At 36.9% G+C, this 17,020-nt stretch overlaps 1 protein-coding gene across 11 annotated transcripts in view; it reads left to right on the top strand.

Annotated features, from left to right (window-relative positions):
- Positions 1 to 17,020, top strand: part of LOC122569976 (aryl hydrocarbon receptor nuclear translocator homolog) — a 46,771-nt gene that overhangs the window by 27,855 nt on the left and 1,896 nt on the right. For 7 of the 11 annotated variants that reach the window (XM_043731722.1, XM_043731719.1, XM_043731721.1 and 4 more), the window contains 9 exons: positions 7,223 to 7,383; positions 13,017 to 13,334; positions 13,697 to 13,900; positions 15,229 to 15,414; positions 15,571 to 15,729; positions 15,804 to 15,954; positions 16,139 to 16,296; positions 16,452 to 16,636; positions 16,724 to 16,865. In XM_043731722.1, the coding sequence (XP_043587657.1) occupies positions 7,223 to 7,383; positions 13,017 to 13,334; positions 13,697 to 13,900; positions 15,229 to 15,414; positions 15,571 to 15,729; positions 15,804 to 15,954; positions 16,139 to 16,296; positions 16,452 to 16,636; positions 16,724 to 16,865 (1,664 nt within the window). The remainder of the gene's footprint in view (positions 1 to 7,222; positions 7,384 to 13,016; positions 13,335 to 13,696; positions 13,901 to 15,228; positions 15,415 to 15,570; positions 15,730 to 15,803; positions 15,955 to 16,138; positions 16,297 to 16,451; positions 16,637 to 16,723; positions 16,866 to 17,020) is intronic. The other 4 variants (XM_043731717.1, XM_043731713.1, XM_043731714.1 and 1 more) reach the window with 3 other exon arrangements.

Raw genomic sequence — 17,020 nt, 5'->3', positions numbered from 1 at the left:
TAGAAAGAAGCATCAGATTGAATAAATATTTATACATAGCATATATTGATAATATGAATATAATATAAATAGGTATGTTCGTATTATGAACTATCGATGCTTGTTCATTAAGAGTTTCTTTACAAAATTTCCATTTAAAAGAGAAAAATTCAAAAGAATCATGACGGCATTTATAGAAAGCAGGCAACGTTTTAAGATGCACTTTCGATAGAAGTCATCGACACGATACGATCTTTCCGACCGCACGGAGATAGTACAGAAATATTTGAACTATGAAAATATAAATGAAGATTCGCCGATGGAAATGATTTTGCGAGCTGGTTATAGTCATTAGATCCTGACAGTCTTCCATTACCCGTAATGTCAGGCCTGTTCCTGCCAAGCATAATGGAATTATAAGACGATCTGCTCGTACAGTTAATGGCGGTCAATGACAAAACGAATAAAGAGTCGAGGGAACCTAAAAATGAAGAACAAGAGTTTTAAAATGTCGTTAACCTCCTGTAACCAGATTTTCCTTTGCATATAAAAAGAAGAATAAATCATCTCTCGTTATGATTTTTAATAATCGAAGTAAATAACCATTTAGGTTGTGCTTCTTTAGTTACGTCCATCAAGATAAAAATATGAAATTAATGAAAACATGAACAAATATAAAATTACGAATAACCGCTTAGCATAGTGGAATCAACTTCTGTGTACATTTCTGTGTACATTTATAGAGTCTCGTGCAGGATTAAATTAATAACAATTGACGTTTTATACCCAATAATTACTACAATATTATCTCATTAAAAAAATTATTCTATCATGTTTAAAGAGTATTATTACTTGAAAAGATTATTACATATGCATGTGCAAGGTTAAAAAAGGACTATTGGAAAGATCATTGGTTGACTTACGGTTGCACAGCAGTAAACCCAAGACAGGAGAAAATTTATCGTTCGACACTGGCCGAGATTATAACATCTTCGTTCGTAAATGATTTAAAGGGCACTCAACGGGTCGCATATTCGACGTGAAATTGCCTATTCCGATGTTCTATTATTTTATGAGCCGGTTTATGTTTGCACGAACCTCAGACACGACTGCTGGCGACCCTTTTCTTCTTAATCACAATCTTTTCTTTCCTAAAACTATTTAAAATCGATTGTGTTATCGGTGCTTGAAAGAGAATTCAAAATTATTCAAATGGCAAAGGAGAATTGGTATAATTACAAGAACTAATTAGACACTGACATTTGCGTTTTCTGTGCAATCATGGTGCCCTATTTTGCCAGATAACGTTGAACCGTAACCGTTTTATCAGCAGACCAAACGTGATACTGATTTTCTTTTAAATACAGAATTCCAAGAAAACGTTATTACAGATATTCCACAATTAATCCATTTTTTTTACTAAACACTATATCATATCATTCGCTGTTCTTAGGAAAATACGTCAGAATTAAATATCTTTATCTACTTAGTTATTTTATCATACAGATGTTCTTAAAGTTACATGAAAACTACGTTTCCGCAATAAATTTATTTTTATATTTATCATGAGATAGTAAACATGTAAAATGTACATAACAGGACGAATTTTAAATTAGTAGAAGTACCATTTTCGCTCTAATATCGTCTTCATCATTGAAATCCTAATCCTAAGAGAATTAATCCTCAACGAAGAAAAATTTGTATCATCTTCATTTGGTTACCAGTCGAATTATCCAGTTTCCAATAGTAGAAAAGAAAATCGGACGCGTAAATTTCTAACCATAAAAGAATTAACGCCAAGGGGGAAAAGGACATGAAATTATCATTCTCACTCTAACACGGTCGTCAAATCTCCAACGAATAAGAGAAAGAGAAGGAAGAAAAAAAATCGAACTTCCGCGAAACGAATATTCAGAGCCATTAAGCATTCGGAATATTAAGATTTGGCATAAATCAATCGGTGTCTACAGCTCGTTAGCATACGTCCACGGCCGGAATATATTCGATAACGAATAGGATCGCATTAAACGTTCTTCGATCGATTCATAATTCATTTCATTGTTCGAACAGGAGGGTGTACGTAAGTTCTATCGACACGCCGGCGGACTCGATCGTTAGACGAATCCATAATTCACATACGGACATTGTCATTTATAGGATTGCCTCGTAATACCGAGCGTATCGATGATGACTCGAAACGATCTCCTACGCGATCTCCTTTCCTACCGTATCTATACGTGAATTTCTCTATGTATATGTTTGCAGGTGTATGTTCGCGTGTGTCGAGGAACTCGTTTTTTCCCCCTTAGAACGATTTTATGTGTGCGGTACGTGCATTTCAGTGCCGACTTTGTATCATCGTAATGCACAGATCGATATACTGGGTGGCAGCCTTTTTGCTATACCTCTTTGGCTGCTCTGATGCTTCAAATGAATATTTTGCCGGTTTTGAAATAGTACAGCTAATAATTACTGTATGACAAGTTTAGGGGAAAAGCGTTACGAACGACAAAATCGTTGATCCTGTAATCTACACCTGTTTCTACACCTGTAGAAATGAATATTGCAGGTTTTGAAACGGTACACTCTCCATAACACTGTGTGTGACGAGTTTAGGGGAAAGATGGTACAAATGACGAAATCCTTGATCCTCTAACACCACACCTGTACCACCGAATATAATTATTATTCGAGTGAGTTGAAAAGTAGGCAGCTCGACTTTAGTTCTTGGTCTTTAGTATTTCTTCCGTCTTTCATTTTTGAAGGACACGAATAAATCGTGATTGAAGTACGTCAAATTAACACGATCAATGCAAAGCTATGACAAAAATGACCGATCTTTCGATATTTGAGAGAACTTGAAAAATTCTCTAGCTTATAAGAAAATAAAATATAAAATAATGTTAACGCGTACATACTAACGATATTGAAATTGGGTGCATTTTTTTATTCATCGGAAAGTTGATGACAAAATTAACATCACATCGAAACGTTAAAATAATACATTCAAAATTTTCTTTTTTACTCTTAATTTTTTCGTGGCTAGAAATTTACGTTTCAAATCCTAAAAACAACAGACACATAAAAATTGAAAAACACTCGAAAATTGAATCGCAAAGGGACCAACCGTAAAACGTAAGAAACATTTGATCTGCCCACCCTGTATAGCGTTCGCTGGACCCACGGAGCGAGCGGGCAACTTCGGAACGTCTGACCCTTGACCCAGGAGGTTCCCTCCGTCCTGCTCTCGTTGGATCGCGTTCCTCTTCTGCCCCCTTCCTCCTCTTGTGTTCTTCTACCGTCCTGCACGGTACAGACTCTGCTTTATACTTGCGCTTTAAGCGTCCTGGCCTCTTTTAAATAGCGGCCCTTGCGTTGCTTCGACTTCGAGGCCCCACGTCGTCGAGGGCAGCGTTACCGTTTCAAGCCGACAACTCTTTCTACGAAATGGATGGGAGAAAGTCCTGAAAAGTTGGAATATATGTAGAATATAGAAGCAACTGAGATTTGGCTGATCTTAGTGTATGGCGGAGGAAAGCTTCTTTTTTTTTAGAATTGATTTGAAATTGATGGGATACGAGGAAGAGGAGATTTTATGGAGATTCTGAGTAAGTCGACGAAAGTGAAGGATTTGGAAGAATCGTCGGTCTTTTTGAAAATTGGAAGAGGGGGAACATTGCTTTGGGTTTCTATAGTATTGCAATTGATATGTTTTATTACTGTTCGTGGTATGGAAAATCGTAGAATTAGGCAAAGTTATGCAAATTGTAGGGATCTTCTGAAACGCTTTCTTCTTTCTTGAGGAAATGTTGCGTTAGGGAAATTCACAGAGCATACTCTAGAATATATTTTAATAGAATTTTCTGAAAAGGTTGTTGAACTTTCTGAAAATGAGAGCAGGCGAAAGATTCCTTTAATCTTCGTGATTTAGATACATTATTAGCGTTCGCTGTATGAACATTCATAAAATAAATTTGTTGTCTTTTAGTTGTTTTATAGAAACATTGCCAAATTTCTGGTATTCTTAGCCTTTCTAAAAATTGAAGAAAAAAGAAATTGAAACATTTGTAGTGCTATTGAGGAAGAGACCCAATGATTATGGCTTCCCAATTATATTTCACAGTAAACTACCTTAAAATCGAGGATTTGGTGTCTTCAAAACCACAGAGTATCTGAAACTAATTACGTTACAATAGAAATGCTATCGCCGGCTTGGTCAGAGCAAGCTTTTGTACATGGAACAAACTGGAGAACAATTTTTCTGGTGCGAGGTCGCGGTGTTTCAGACGGGGTGGACGTCCTGGACGCGGAACTTAACGAGAGGTCAATGTTCACGACACGAAGACATCAGCCTCACGTCAACTTCAGCAATATTTCACTCGAGAGTCTCTTTGTCCGATCGACAAAAAATGCAAACTGCTGCTCCTTAAAAAATTTAGTAAACAGTAAAGTAAAACGTGGAACAGAACACAAGTTCTTCAAACTATTTTCGTTGAAATTAGAACAAGACAACATTAGAACTTTACGTATGAAACGAGAAATTAATTATAGTTAAACTCTTCATAGATACATCATTCTCATAGAGGTTTTAATAAAAAGATTTGTAGAAGATCTATAAATATAAAGAGTTTAGAAGAATTATGTAACTAGAAATATTAAATAACCTGTAATAAAGAAAAGAAGCATCGTAAATTAAAACTACTTTTCTTGAAATCGAGAAGAGTCCCTACATATAAAATAAAAAATTATAGCTAAAGTTTTCATAAATCCAGAGACGTTCAATGAATTAAATAAAAATACATAGAGTTTAAAAAATTCAACAAACTATAGCAGAAAAGTGTAAGAAGAAGCATGGTGAACTAAATGAAATTAGTTTCGACGAAATTTCATGTTCACAATATGAAACACCACAACACACACACAACGAAACACATCACAACAATATGAAACGAAAAATTAATTGCAACAATTAAATGAAAAAATGTAACTACAGTTAAATTATAATAGTCAGGTAAATATCATCCCCAATCACATTGAATACGATGAAAAAAGAGAATCGAGTAAGAGTTGATCGAATCTAGAGTCAGTTCGCACGAGGGAGAACGAAAGCTGGGAATCTGAAAGTGGAATAAGCACGGGGTAATAGTTCCTGATGGACCTGGAACGAGATGGAGGGTCTTATCTCTCGAGTAGACACAAAAGGAAGTTCTCTACCCCATAGCTGAAAGAGAGTCGCGATAGTTGAGCCAAGGAGAGAAACATCCCGGATACACCCGGGTCTAGAAAATAAACGAGTTCATTCATGTATTTCAAATTGCCTTTAATCTTCCGCAGTGTGCCTCTTCCATCCACCGAGAAACGACCTTGGTTACTTAATAAGAGGGAAGTCGTGCTCGGAAATTCTCACATTTGATATGAAGCTCTGCAATTTTTATAAGTCTACGTACATTATGGAATTTTTATTATTATTATTTTTCTTCATATTAGCAGCGAGGAACGAGAACAATTTTATTCTTATTATTTCTTTTACAGTAATAGTAGAAAATGAGAAGAATTGTATTTGAAGAAAGGAATTATCTTAAAGATTCTTTCGTTGTATAATCGTAATCTTCGCTTTGAAATTCTCATAAATCAATTTTACTGAATTTTTACCATCTTGCTTTTTTATTTTAATTGGAAAGTCATGCTGAAAAGTTCTCAGACGTACTCTCGTTTCTTCTTTCTCAATTTCCAATCGTAAATTCCACGTTAACTTAGTTCTCAAAAATTCATAATAAAACATGTCCCCTAATTTCCGTGTTACATATTTTTCTTACTGATAATGATTACTTACAATGTTATGAACACGTATCTATCTATATTTTGCAATGAGCTTAGTTTGAACACAGAATCTGAAGAAATGGATAAAACAGGGGATGTTTCCAATAAATTTCATACGTTTCACTCTCGCGACGTTGAAAGTCGTTTGTTGCTCGCCCTTGTTGTTGTGTGGTACGTTCGACTGAAATTATCAGGAATTAAATGCCATTAAATTTACGATTGCTTGCCGACAATTACCAGTCTGTAGAAAGCGGAGAAAAGACGCGCGCCGTTATTCGCGCCGGTTACCCTCTGGTAGCGGTAATAACAGGGGAGGCCTGAAATTGTGGTTTCACCCGATACCCCTTTTCTCGATGGGAGCATCGTTTCAGAATTTATTGGCTACATTGATCACCAGTACCCTTATCAATGACGTCGCCAATCAATGGAAACGCACGTCCCATCCGTGAATAGTTTTCTTAATGTTCCACACACACTCGTGCTTCCATTATTGAAGCAGATGTATGCATATGCATATCGTATTTTTGAATTGTAGAAATCTCTCTCTAGATCTCCCTCCTTTTCTTTATATTGATGGACGCGTTTTGAAAGATTTGATGAATAGAAGTTTAAGGGTAAACAGATTTTTTTTAGCTTAAACGTTTTTCAATTTTTTTTTTTTTAATTTCCAGTCATTTGAAGGATTTAGGGATGGAATAGTTCTGTTGAGACATCAAGACTTTTAATACCTTTTTTTTTTGGATTTTTTAATTCGGAATAGTTTGCAGATTTTATGAACGAAAGTCTTAAGGATGATTAATCTTCAAGTCCGAACTTTTTAACGCCTCTTTGTACTCGCGATTAAATGAACTAATAAGCGCTGACATGTTGCGCTACGCTTTTCAATCAACCAACCACGACGACTCGTGCGTTAAAGTCTCCTCTGTCTATCCATTATCCGCACGTTTCACCGTCTGAAAATCGCACAATACAGAGCGACGTAGTATCTTGCACCTCTAAATCATGGAAACGAACCACACGCATACGATTGGCCTCATGCGTTTCCATAATCAATGGAATCGTATTCACGGTCAAGTTTCTTTCGCAATCGCATAACAGGACGCTGGAAGGGGCGTGTACTAAGGATACTTAGATTAATTTCGTGCCTGTATATAGGTGAAGAAATCTTTTGTTGACTGATATTTATCAATAATCGAGTTTCGAAACAGTAACGTTAGTTTTACTTAATTAAGATATTCATAGAAATTAGCTTGTCATTTTATTTCTATATTAAAGAAAGATCTAGATTTTTGTTTACTAAAATTTCATAAGCATCTGGTATACATTTTCGTCGCGAAAAAAGAAAAAGATCTGTACATTTGATGTATCTATCTATCGTTCAGAGAACTATGCAATTACCTTGGTTTTGTCTTGCGTCTTACTGTAGGGAGAATCATTGCGAAATTGAACGGCGGCGGCGGAACAAGATGACCGCCTATATTACCGAATTGTCCGACATGGTGCCGACGTGTTCAGCCCTCGCCAGGAAACCGGACAAATTGACCATACTCAGGATGGCGGTCGCCCACATGAGAAACCTCAGAGGTAAGTCTCTTTCTTACCTCCTATTGTTTTTCGTATTTCGGGAAAATAAAGGGGACACTAAGGACGGTGATGATACGAAACAATTGGAAAATTTCTCAAATTCTTTTGAAAATTTTCTAGTATTTTCTTACGCTGATAAACATTTATTGAAAATTTCAATCCAACCAAACAGCGTGGTTTGTGATCAAATCCAATGTTTTTTACTGTTCCAGGCATTTTAAAAAATGCACAAGAATTTTGAAACGCCTGTTAAATTCTGGTCTGCATTACGCGATCAATTTTTAAGTCGAACGTTGTAAAGGTTTTGCAGGAAAAATAAAAATTTGTTTCGTAAACAGTCATTAGCAAAATCTCGCACAAAGCGTAAATAATATTAATTGTAATTATAAATTTCGTCACGTTTCTCTTACTCAATATCATACCATATATATTTTTATATAAAAACGTTAAAAAAATCCGGGCGATATTTGTTGTGACTGTTTATAATGATTCTTATCGTATTTTGTAATTTCTTGTTCATCTTATGAATCATGGAAGATAAAGGTTAGTTTACAACATCTTCTGTAGGATATTAATGGTCCCTGACTCGCTCGATATTTCCAACCTTTCATATCGATAGCTGCGAAAGAATCGAATAAGCTGTACGGAGCGTAATTCAATCGGTCCGAGTCAAAGCTTAAAGATCGCGTTGCCAAAGTTATTTTACTGCTCGTGACGGATAACTCAAACATCGACGATGCTTAATCGTCACGTCCCGCATTGAACTACTTTGTTCCTTATCGGTTAGCCAACGACTCGTTGAAAATTTTTATTTTCTCGTGTAACAATTCTGTAACTTGTGATTATTTGAAAAACAGTGTCATCAAAAAAATAGTTAACTATTAAAACTAATTTTGACAATGAATTAAATATGTTATTGTAATTGAAAATAATATAACAAAAATTGGTAGATAGATACGATTACATTTTTATGCGAATGAAGGTCAACATCAATATTGCAAAAGTTTCTTCAGGTTCTTGATATTAGGTCGCTACATAATACACTAAAAACATTAAAAATAATTCTGATTCACTAAATAGTCCAACTAAAATCTACTCTACTCCTACCAACCAAGAGAACTATCTTCCCATCGGTTTTCCTGTACTTGAAGATACTCGAGAAGTCCAATTTTGAAGCTAACACTCGCAAACTCCAGCTGAAACAATTATCCTAAAAGAACAATGCCTGTATACGCTATTTCCAATAACACACTGAAGGTATTAAAAATAATTCTATCCTTGTTAACCAAGAAGATCATCCACCCCATCGATCTTCATCGCCAAAAGAAACGCTAAGAACAGTCAACCTTGAAAATATACTTTCAAATAATTCTAAAGTAACTTTTACAGTCCAGTTTGAAACTGAACCTCCCATTCGGAACACAATCATTCTGAAAGAACCACAACGTCTTCATAATACCAGAAGTCCAAGTAAGCAAGGGGATGTCGCTTGCGGCACGGACACAGTGAGTTCTTTCTTTACTCGCGTCTCTTTCTCCGCGGAGAAAATTCATCCGGCCGAGCCGCACCGGAACGGTCGTAATTCACCGACGGTTTCGTCGTGTGCTGGGTCATATCGAATGCAGAAAGCGCGATATATGCTTCCGGTGCAAGAATGGGTGGAGTTGCCCCGTCGGCTGTCCCTTTAGCCCCGGCTCCCTTCTACGATGCGTGCACACACGCGTTCGTTCATACGACCTCTCTTTACCTCTTACTCTGTCTCTCTTTCTCCTCGTTTTGTTGGTGGATCGGTGTGCGTGCCGTGATTCCAGCTAAGTATTGGTGGTGCGTCGCATTGTTTATAGCCACTTCTCCTCTTTCCCGACAACGCGGCCGCTGAATACAAATTGCTCGAACCGGAGAGCTTCTCTCCTGTTCTTGCCTCGTTGCCTGTCTCTCTATACAATCTTTACCTACTGGGAGGAGAGAGGCGATCGCCTCCGGGATACGTAGCTCGTTCGCGCGCGTACACGCACCCACCCTTCGGCCAGGACGCGGTGCATCCACGGTGGGACGTCCAAGAGACGCTTTTCTACGGAGTTTTCCTGCTCTTCTTACTTTCTTCTTTTTTTTTTGCTTATTTGTTTGTTGGTTTATCGAACCAATATATTTTTCGATAGTTTTGGTAAACCAATACACATTTACCGAAGACCTTGTTCGATTCCAATTAACGCGTAGAGTTTCCTTGCTCTTTCTCTTTCCTCTTCTTGCTATTTTATGTACCAGTATATGTTTTACTGGTTTTACTAAACCAATACATTTTACCGAAGGTTTTGTTCAATTTTGATTGATGGTTTGATACGTTCGAACCTGATGACGTCAAATTACGCCTTCTAATAACAGGCCACAATTGACGTAAAAGTACGTGTTCTCGTAACAGACTACAATTGACGTAACATTACTCCTTTTTGTGTGGTATTACTTATTGTAGCTAAGGTAGAATTAAGATTGGCGTAAGTTGTAGTAGGTTACACCTGACGTAACATTACGCCGCTTCGTAAAACGTAGCGGGTTATCATTGACGTAATATTACGTTTCTTCGAAAGTTATAACTGATACACGTTAACGTAGAATTACATCCTTTCGCAAAATATAGTTAATTAACACCGATGTAAAATTACATTGCACTATGAGGTACGAAGAATGAAAAGATTCAAAGTATGTAATACTAGTAACAAATGTGTGTCCAGTTAATAGTTTGTAGCGAAAGAAATTTAAGCACAAGTAGGGATAATGGCGTTAATGATTGATTTCTCTTGAAGTTTTATTTTCGCTGGGTGATTGGCGATTTACTAGTAAGAATTATTTCTGTGAATCGATAGATCGTATCAGCTTCCGGTGTCTCTGTCCCATACTCTATAGGAATTAAATTCCAACGAAACTTAACAATGATCAGAACAACAATTCTAACAAATAGAATCTAAATTCCTTCCATTCCGTTTCTAATAGAAACACACAGAGAAGCATGTACTTAAGTTACTGAATGACTTCATCGGTGAATGGGTTAGGTTATCAATCATAAATTTACCCTTCAGTATCCTTTTACTAAACGTCATCATCGTTTCTTTCACTTTACACTCCATCATCAATTACTCCATCATTCGACCTATCAAAAGAAGTATCAAACACAATCAATATCTTTTCCTCTATCAATCCAACCATAAATCCTCAATTTTAGTATCGAACTCTCTCAAAACTTGATCACGGATTTTCCTCTTCAACAATTCGATCGAAACATTCCACAGTCCATCCATCTACTCGCTCAAACATATTTCAGCATAATCAACATTATTCCCTTATGAACTTCGAATCATAAGAACAGAACAACAGATGCTCGATTCTAGTATTCAATTTTTCCAACACCTCGCAACGTGCTTTCCTCTTCAACAAGCCCGTATAAATAAAAACGCTAGCTCGTACACATAAAATGAAGATGAAAAGCGTACTAAAACCACCTCTAGGAACATGTTTCGCTAGATAGGTCAAGGGGAGCATCCGCGTCTTCTTTCGATGGAAGGAAACCGAGTAGAATCACGGCGGCATTAATGTCCATCGAAAGACCGTTCCTCTACGTGGAAGGTAATGGTAACGAAGGTCAGCCGGGGTCTTCCATAGATCTTGTTTGGAAGTCGTTAAAGTACCTCTTCCCGGAATTTCTCCGTATATCGGGGTAAAGATCGCATCGCGACCCTCTCTCTCTCTTGTTGTTTCTTTCTTTCTCCTTCTACCGCCTCATGCTCGCGGGATCCTGTCCGCTTTGCAATTCCGATCTTGCACCTCGATAGTTACCTACGCTGCCGAGCTGCCCCGTCCTCATTTTTGGTACCACGCTTCTTCCTTCTCCCTTCCTCTTTTGCTTGTTCCTCTCCGTCTCTTGCTTTAAGTTGGCGCTTCTTGTTGAATTTAAAAGATTTTGTCGTTTAATGTTGTCCTCGAAGGTTTACGAAGGAAGACGCTTTTTGTAGTTCGACTCGTATAAACGTTGGGTCGCGGGTAAATTATTATTCGCTGAAGCAAGAAATAAAGCATAGAAACGAGCCGCTTATTTGCCAAATCGATGAACTCAACAAAATAGAAGGTAGAGAAAATTGATGAAATTGATGTAAGATAAGAGTGCTTAGAATTTCAACGATAGCAAGAAGCGGAGTTAATAACTTTGAACTGTGAACAGTTATACGTAATTTAGCTCTAGAAAGATTGTCACTCGGGACGACACAATCGTCTCAAATTTTCTTTCTCTGAACTCTGATTCTCATTATAATTTTCTCTCCATTATTCAATGATTCGAATCAGAGATTTAGCAACGAATTAAAGATTTCACATGTGTGATACTAGTTCTTGCAATTTCCAAATGGTGTCTCAGTTTGTTTGTTATAAGTATTCTAGCATAAGCATTAGTTTTCTGATTAAATTCTTAAAGATCTAATTGAACCTGTCTTTCGCATGAATTCTTAGTCTCATGGTTTTGATGAAAAATTTATCGAGGGAAATAACGCTACGAGATTTGAGGTAGCTCGAAGAAGTTCTTAAGTGGGTCTTATAGTAGTCTTATGTGGGCCAATGACCCTCTGTAGAATTATAAGCGGCATGTGATAGATGAAATGAATATTATGTGATTATTATATGCTGTAAAATAAAATGATTTAACTGTTCCTGAACATATTATGATCTGCTTTTAATTGGTCGTATTAGTAATAAAATATTAATAGCTTATCTGTAATCGTCTGAATTTGGAACTGCATTTCATTGCTTTTATACCAGTTACGTCGAATATCGTAGGATTCAACTATTACAATTCTTAATAAGAAAAGGACATTTCATTCGAGTGGACACACTTCGAAAAAGAACGTCCGATCTACACGTGGAGAAGTAGTGGCACGTATCCACGGACAAGCATTCGTTTCACTTGAAAAGTGTTCCTCGTTACACGTGCATTCGATGTCGAGCGACCAGGTAGATCCCCCGATCGATACGGACCATTTACATCAAGCGCGATACAAAAGTTCAGTCTTCGTCAAAGAAAAAACACGTGCCTTAAAGGAACAACTAATTTTCTCTTTCGAAAGGCTAATTCTAAGGTTAAAGTTACACCAATCCTTCAATGCCGAAAATCAATATCTTCATTAACTAAGAATAATTCCAAATCCAATATGCTTTGTTCCTTTAAACAAAACACTTCTCTTAAGAAAATCTTAGTTCCAGTAATAAATTAGTTTCACGAATAAAATTGGAAATAAAATCAAGTAATTTTACAATAAATATACTACAATCTACAGTCACAAATGTGCTGCAAATATACCACTTCTATGTCAATACTAACCTGCTAAAGTAAATGTATACAAATCAAAAATATAAATCGCTTGAATATTTTCTTTGATTAATTATTAGGTTGTCCCAAAAGTTTCTTTCGTTCTATAAGGAAATAATAGATGCAGAATATTTTTTGTTTTATATTATTTCATTGAATTATGTATCCAATAGAACAAAAAATGTTGCGCACCCATTATTTCCTTATAAAACGAAAGCAACTTTTGGGACAACCTAATAGGATTAATTAAAAGGTATAGAAAGGAAAGATATAAATTCTGTGGCAGGAACAGGAAACACCAGCTCAGATGGTGCGTACAAGCCTTCGTTTTTAACCGATCAAGAGTTGAAGCACCTAATATTGGAGGCGGCGGATGGCTTCCTCTTCGTCGTGAACTGCACCAGCGGAATGATCATCTACGTATCCGATTCTGTGGCGCCTGTTTTGAATTACACTCAAAACGATTGGTACGGCACCAGCCTCTATTCACAGGTTCATCCAGACGATACAGAAAAAGTGAAGGAACAACTGAGCGGTGCCGAACCGGAAAACGGTGGCAGGGTACTTGACTTGAAAACGGGAACGGTGAAAAAAGAGGGACAATGTAAGTGTATCTTCTCTTTCTAACTACAACAAATTTCTCAAAAAGCCATAGTTAATATCTACAGCCTCGTTTAAATTGCTACATTAAAATTCCGTTTATACGAACCTGAAAAACAATTCATATAATAATAGTTCAGACAAGTGAATTCAATTGATCGACGGTAATTCATTTAATCAAACAATAGGTAAAATCTCATTGAAATAAACGGAGTTCTATTGTATGTTTTAGAACAAAACCATCCATAAATACACTAAAACCCTCAAGATCCCATAATCGGTACAAACAATATATTAATTGATAATAAAATACAATGAAATATAATATCAATATTATAATAATAAACTCTTAATTAATATCCGTAGCATCGATGAGACTGTGCATGGGCTCGAGAAGAGGGTTCATCTGTCGCATGAAGGTTGGGAACATGCAGACGACTGGCGACATGGCTGCCGCCCATGGCCTCCACCACGTGAAGCAGAGGAACTCTCTCGGTCCTCCAGCTCGCGATGGTCAAAATTACGCCGTGGTTCATTGTACAGGGTACATCAAAAGCTGGCCCCCAAACGGTGAGTGTCCAACATAGGTTCCAACTTGTCGATGTTGTTTCGCCAATTGATTGTCATGATGATGGTGATGATGTACATCGTTGTCGACGTATAACGGGGCCGCTCTGTTGATGGCCGCGCGCGAGACGTAGCGCCAACTTTCTATTTTAAAGCGAGGGAGACGTCGGCGTGCAGCAAGAATATGAACGAACCCGACGGCTTCGTAGAATACACGAGGATAGCGACGTTTGTACTATAAATTAAGGGGGCCGGCACTCGGTGGCGGTCACGGATAGTATGATCGGTTTATAAAGAATGAATGGAATCGTCTTGACCTAACAGCCGACAGAACGGCTGGAATACCGATAAACTATGTCGAGACGGGGCCCGATACGGAATTCGTATGCTTTATCAAGAACCTCAATGCATAATAACGGGCTCCTCTGCTAGCCATTTTTCACGCGTTTCCGCCTTCTATATCGCTCCATTTTCAATCATTTTATTAGGTCGTTCCATGAGTAATTTCATCTCTTATTTTGTATTTTAAGCTTCCAAAGTGAATTCCAATAGCAACTGATAAAACTTACGATTGAAGAAATTTCTGAAGAAAAAGTTTTGAGTGAATATGTACGTAGGTATGGGATGTATTTTCTAGTTGGGTGGATTTCTATGAAACTTTGATTTATTTTGTAGATGTGAAAAGGACAAAGTTTTTTTGAGAGTTGGTTTTCAGGAATTAATTTATTCCAGTTATTTTATGTTATGGAACTGTTCTCCAGAAATGTAATTCAGTCAGCAATTAGAAAAATTAGAAAAAGCGTTATCATTTCATTAAATTTTTATTTTTAAATAGTATACATAAAGGCGACATTACCCATGGAGTGATCTAATATGTAGAGTTCAAAGTGTCGTTGGGAATTTGTTTGTTACCATTGGGTGCTCGCGAGGGAATATTTTTGAAACTCTGTAATTAACACGTTCTTTACCGCATTACTCATATGTGAGTTATGATGTTATCTTGTGATATACATACGTACATATACATATGATCTTTTTTAGAACAGCGTCATGCATGTGTGATTCATAGAATCTACTGTTACTTATTTTAAATGAGCTGATAAAAAAACAAAGAAATAATTCCAATGAAGAAAAGAATGAAAGTAACACAAGTTGGATAGAAGTTGAAAAGAATTCTAAACATGCGTGTTTATATTGAAGTATAATTAAATAATATTCTAAATTCTATCCATCTTAAAAGTACTTAGCATTGTTGTATCTAGCAGCATGTAAATCATAATCAGTTGTCGGTTATGAGGAACCATGGACTGACTCAACGTTTTACGCTGTAGGTGATTTTGTTCCCCCATGTGTACCAGGTATGGGACTAGCTGACAGAGAGGCTGTTCAAGTCGGACATGATGGGGTGGTCGCAGATGAGAACGTCAGCACTCACTGCTGCCTGGTTGCCATTGGGCGATTACAGGTCACCAGCACACCGAATAGTAGCGATTTAGCGGGTTCGAACAGCAATAACGGTAAGCATCAAGCATCTTCATTCAAGTAATTTTGGTTTAGGAGTGACTGACATTGACTCGTTCTGCAGTCTAAATATTTCACTTTGTATTTCACAATATCCACTTTGTAAAATATGAATTAGACAATTAATCTCTTCTTTTTCTTTTTTATTTCAGAATTTATTTCACGCCATTCGGCAGAAGGTAAATTTACCTTCGTGGACCAAAGAGTCGGTGGAATTCTAGGGTATACGCCGTCCGAGCTCTTAGGTCATCCGTGCTACGAATTCTTTCATCCAGAAGATTTGACGCATATGCGAGAAAGTTTTGAGCAAGGTGAGGCTTCTTAAGACTAAGAAATATCGATTGTATTCGTGTTCCTTATTGTTAATGAGCATCTGTTGTTGCAGTGTTGAAGCTGAAAGGACAAGTGGTGTCTGTAATGTACAGATTTCGAGCCAAAAATCGTGACTGGGTGTGGTTAAGGACGTCTGCATTTGCATTTTTAAACCCGTACAATGACGACGTTGAATACATTGTCTGCACGAATACACATGCCAAGTACGAGACGTCATGCTAGACACTGAACTGTTTATTTCACTTATTTCGTATTGTGCAATTGTTTTTTTTAAGCTTAACACGTTCACAACATCCCAATTTTTTTTTATACATATGACATAAAACATTGTGAATGTGTCGATAGAAGAGTGTAGTCAATTAAAACATCTTTGTTCTAATGTTCAAGGTCGTTCCATCCTGGCAGTGATGGTCAGACAGAAAATGAAGCTGTACCTGCTTATGGACAACCTGGCCTAGATTATTCCCTGCAGAGACACCCTACAAGGGATCCCCTCTATTCTGGGCATCATATGATGCAGCATCCAGCAGCTGTTGCTACAGCTGGTAAACTATTTTAGCTAACTTAAATCATGATAAAAAAGATCGTGATATTAATATATTCAGTATACTAAATTCAAGTTTGAGTTACATTTTTTACTAAATTCTTTATACTTAAAGTTGAAAAGTATATTGTATCGATATAATCATAAATTCATCAGGTCCTCAACAACCTAGGCCGTCCAGTACACAAAATGTTTACCAGGGATATGAAACAACACAGTCGCCAATAGCTTATGGTTCACCTGGTCAACAAAGCGCATCTTCTTCTGTTTTAAGTAGAATTCAGAAACCAGCTAACACATCTCCAACCCCTGTGCAACAAGCCTGGGCTATTGGAAGACAGGTAAATATATAACAATGAATTTGTACTTAATCTTAATCTAAAGAATATTTCACAAAAGTTGGGTTATAATACTACTCATTGTTTTAGCAACCTGTAACGGAAGGATACCAATACAATCAGTTAAGCCCTTCGAGGTCACCGAATGGACCAACATATACTCAGTTAAGTAGCGGTGCTAGGACACCAGCTACACAATATCATGCAGTCACAACTGTACCTAACAATCCCGGTAAGCTTAACCTTTAATTTAATATAAGTAGTCTGCAGATGTTCATGCATTTATGGAAATTTTAAAAAGTAGAAATACACAGAATAAATATAATATGCAAAAATATACAAAATATCCTATGTAAAGCTTTCATATAACATTAAATAAACGGAACA

Source organism: Bombus pyrosoma, linkage group LG8 (genome assembly GCF_014825855.1).
Source record: "Bombus pyrosoma isolate SC7728 linkage group LG8, ASM1482585v1, whole genome shotgun sequence".
NCBI classification, from domain to species: Eukaryota; Metazoa; Arthropoda; class Insecta; order Hymenoptera; family Apidae; genus Bombus; species Bombus pyrosoma.
This window is presented reverse-complemented; position numbering and strand designations above follow the sequence as displayed.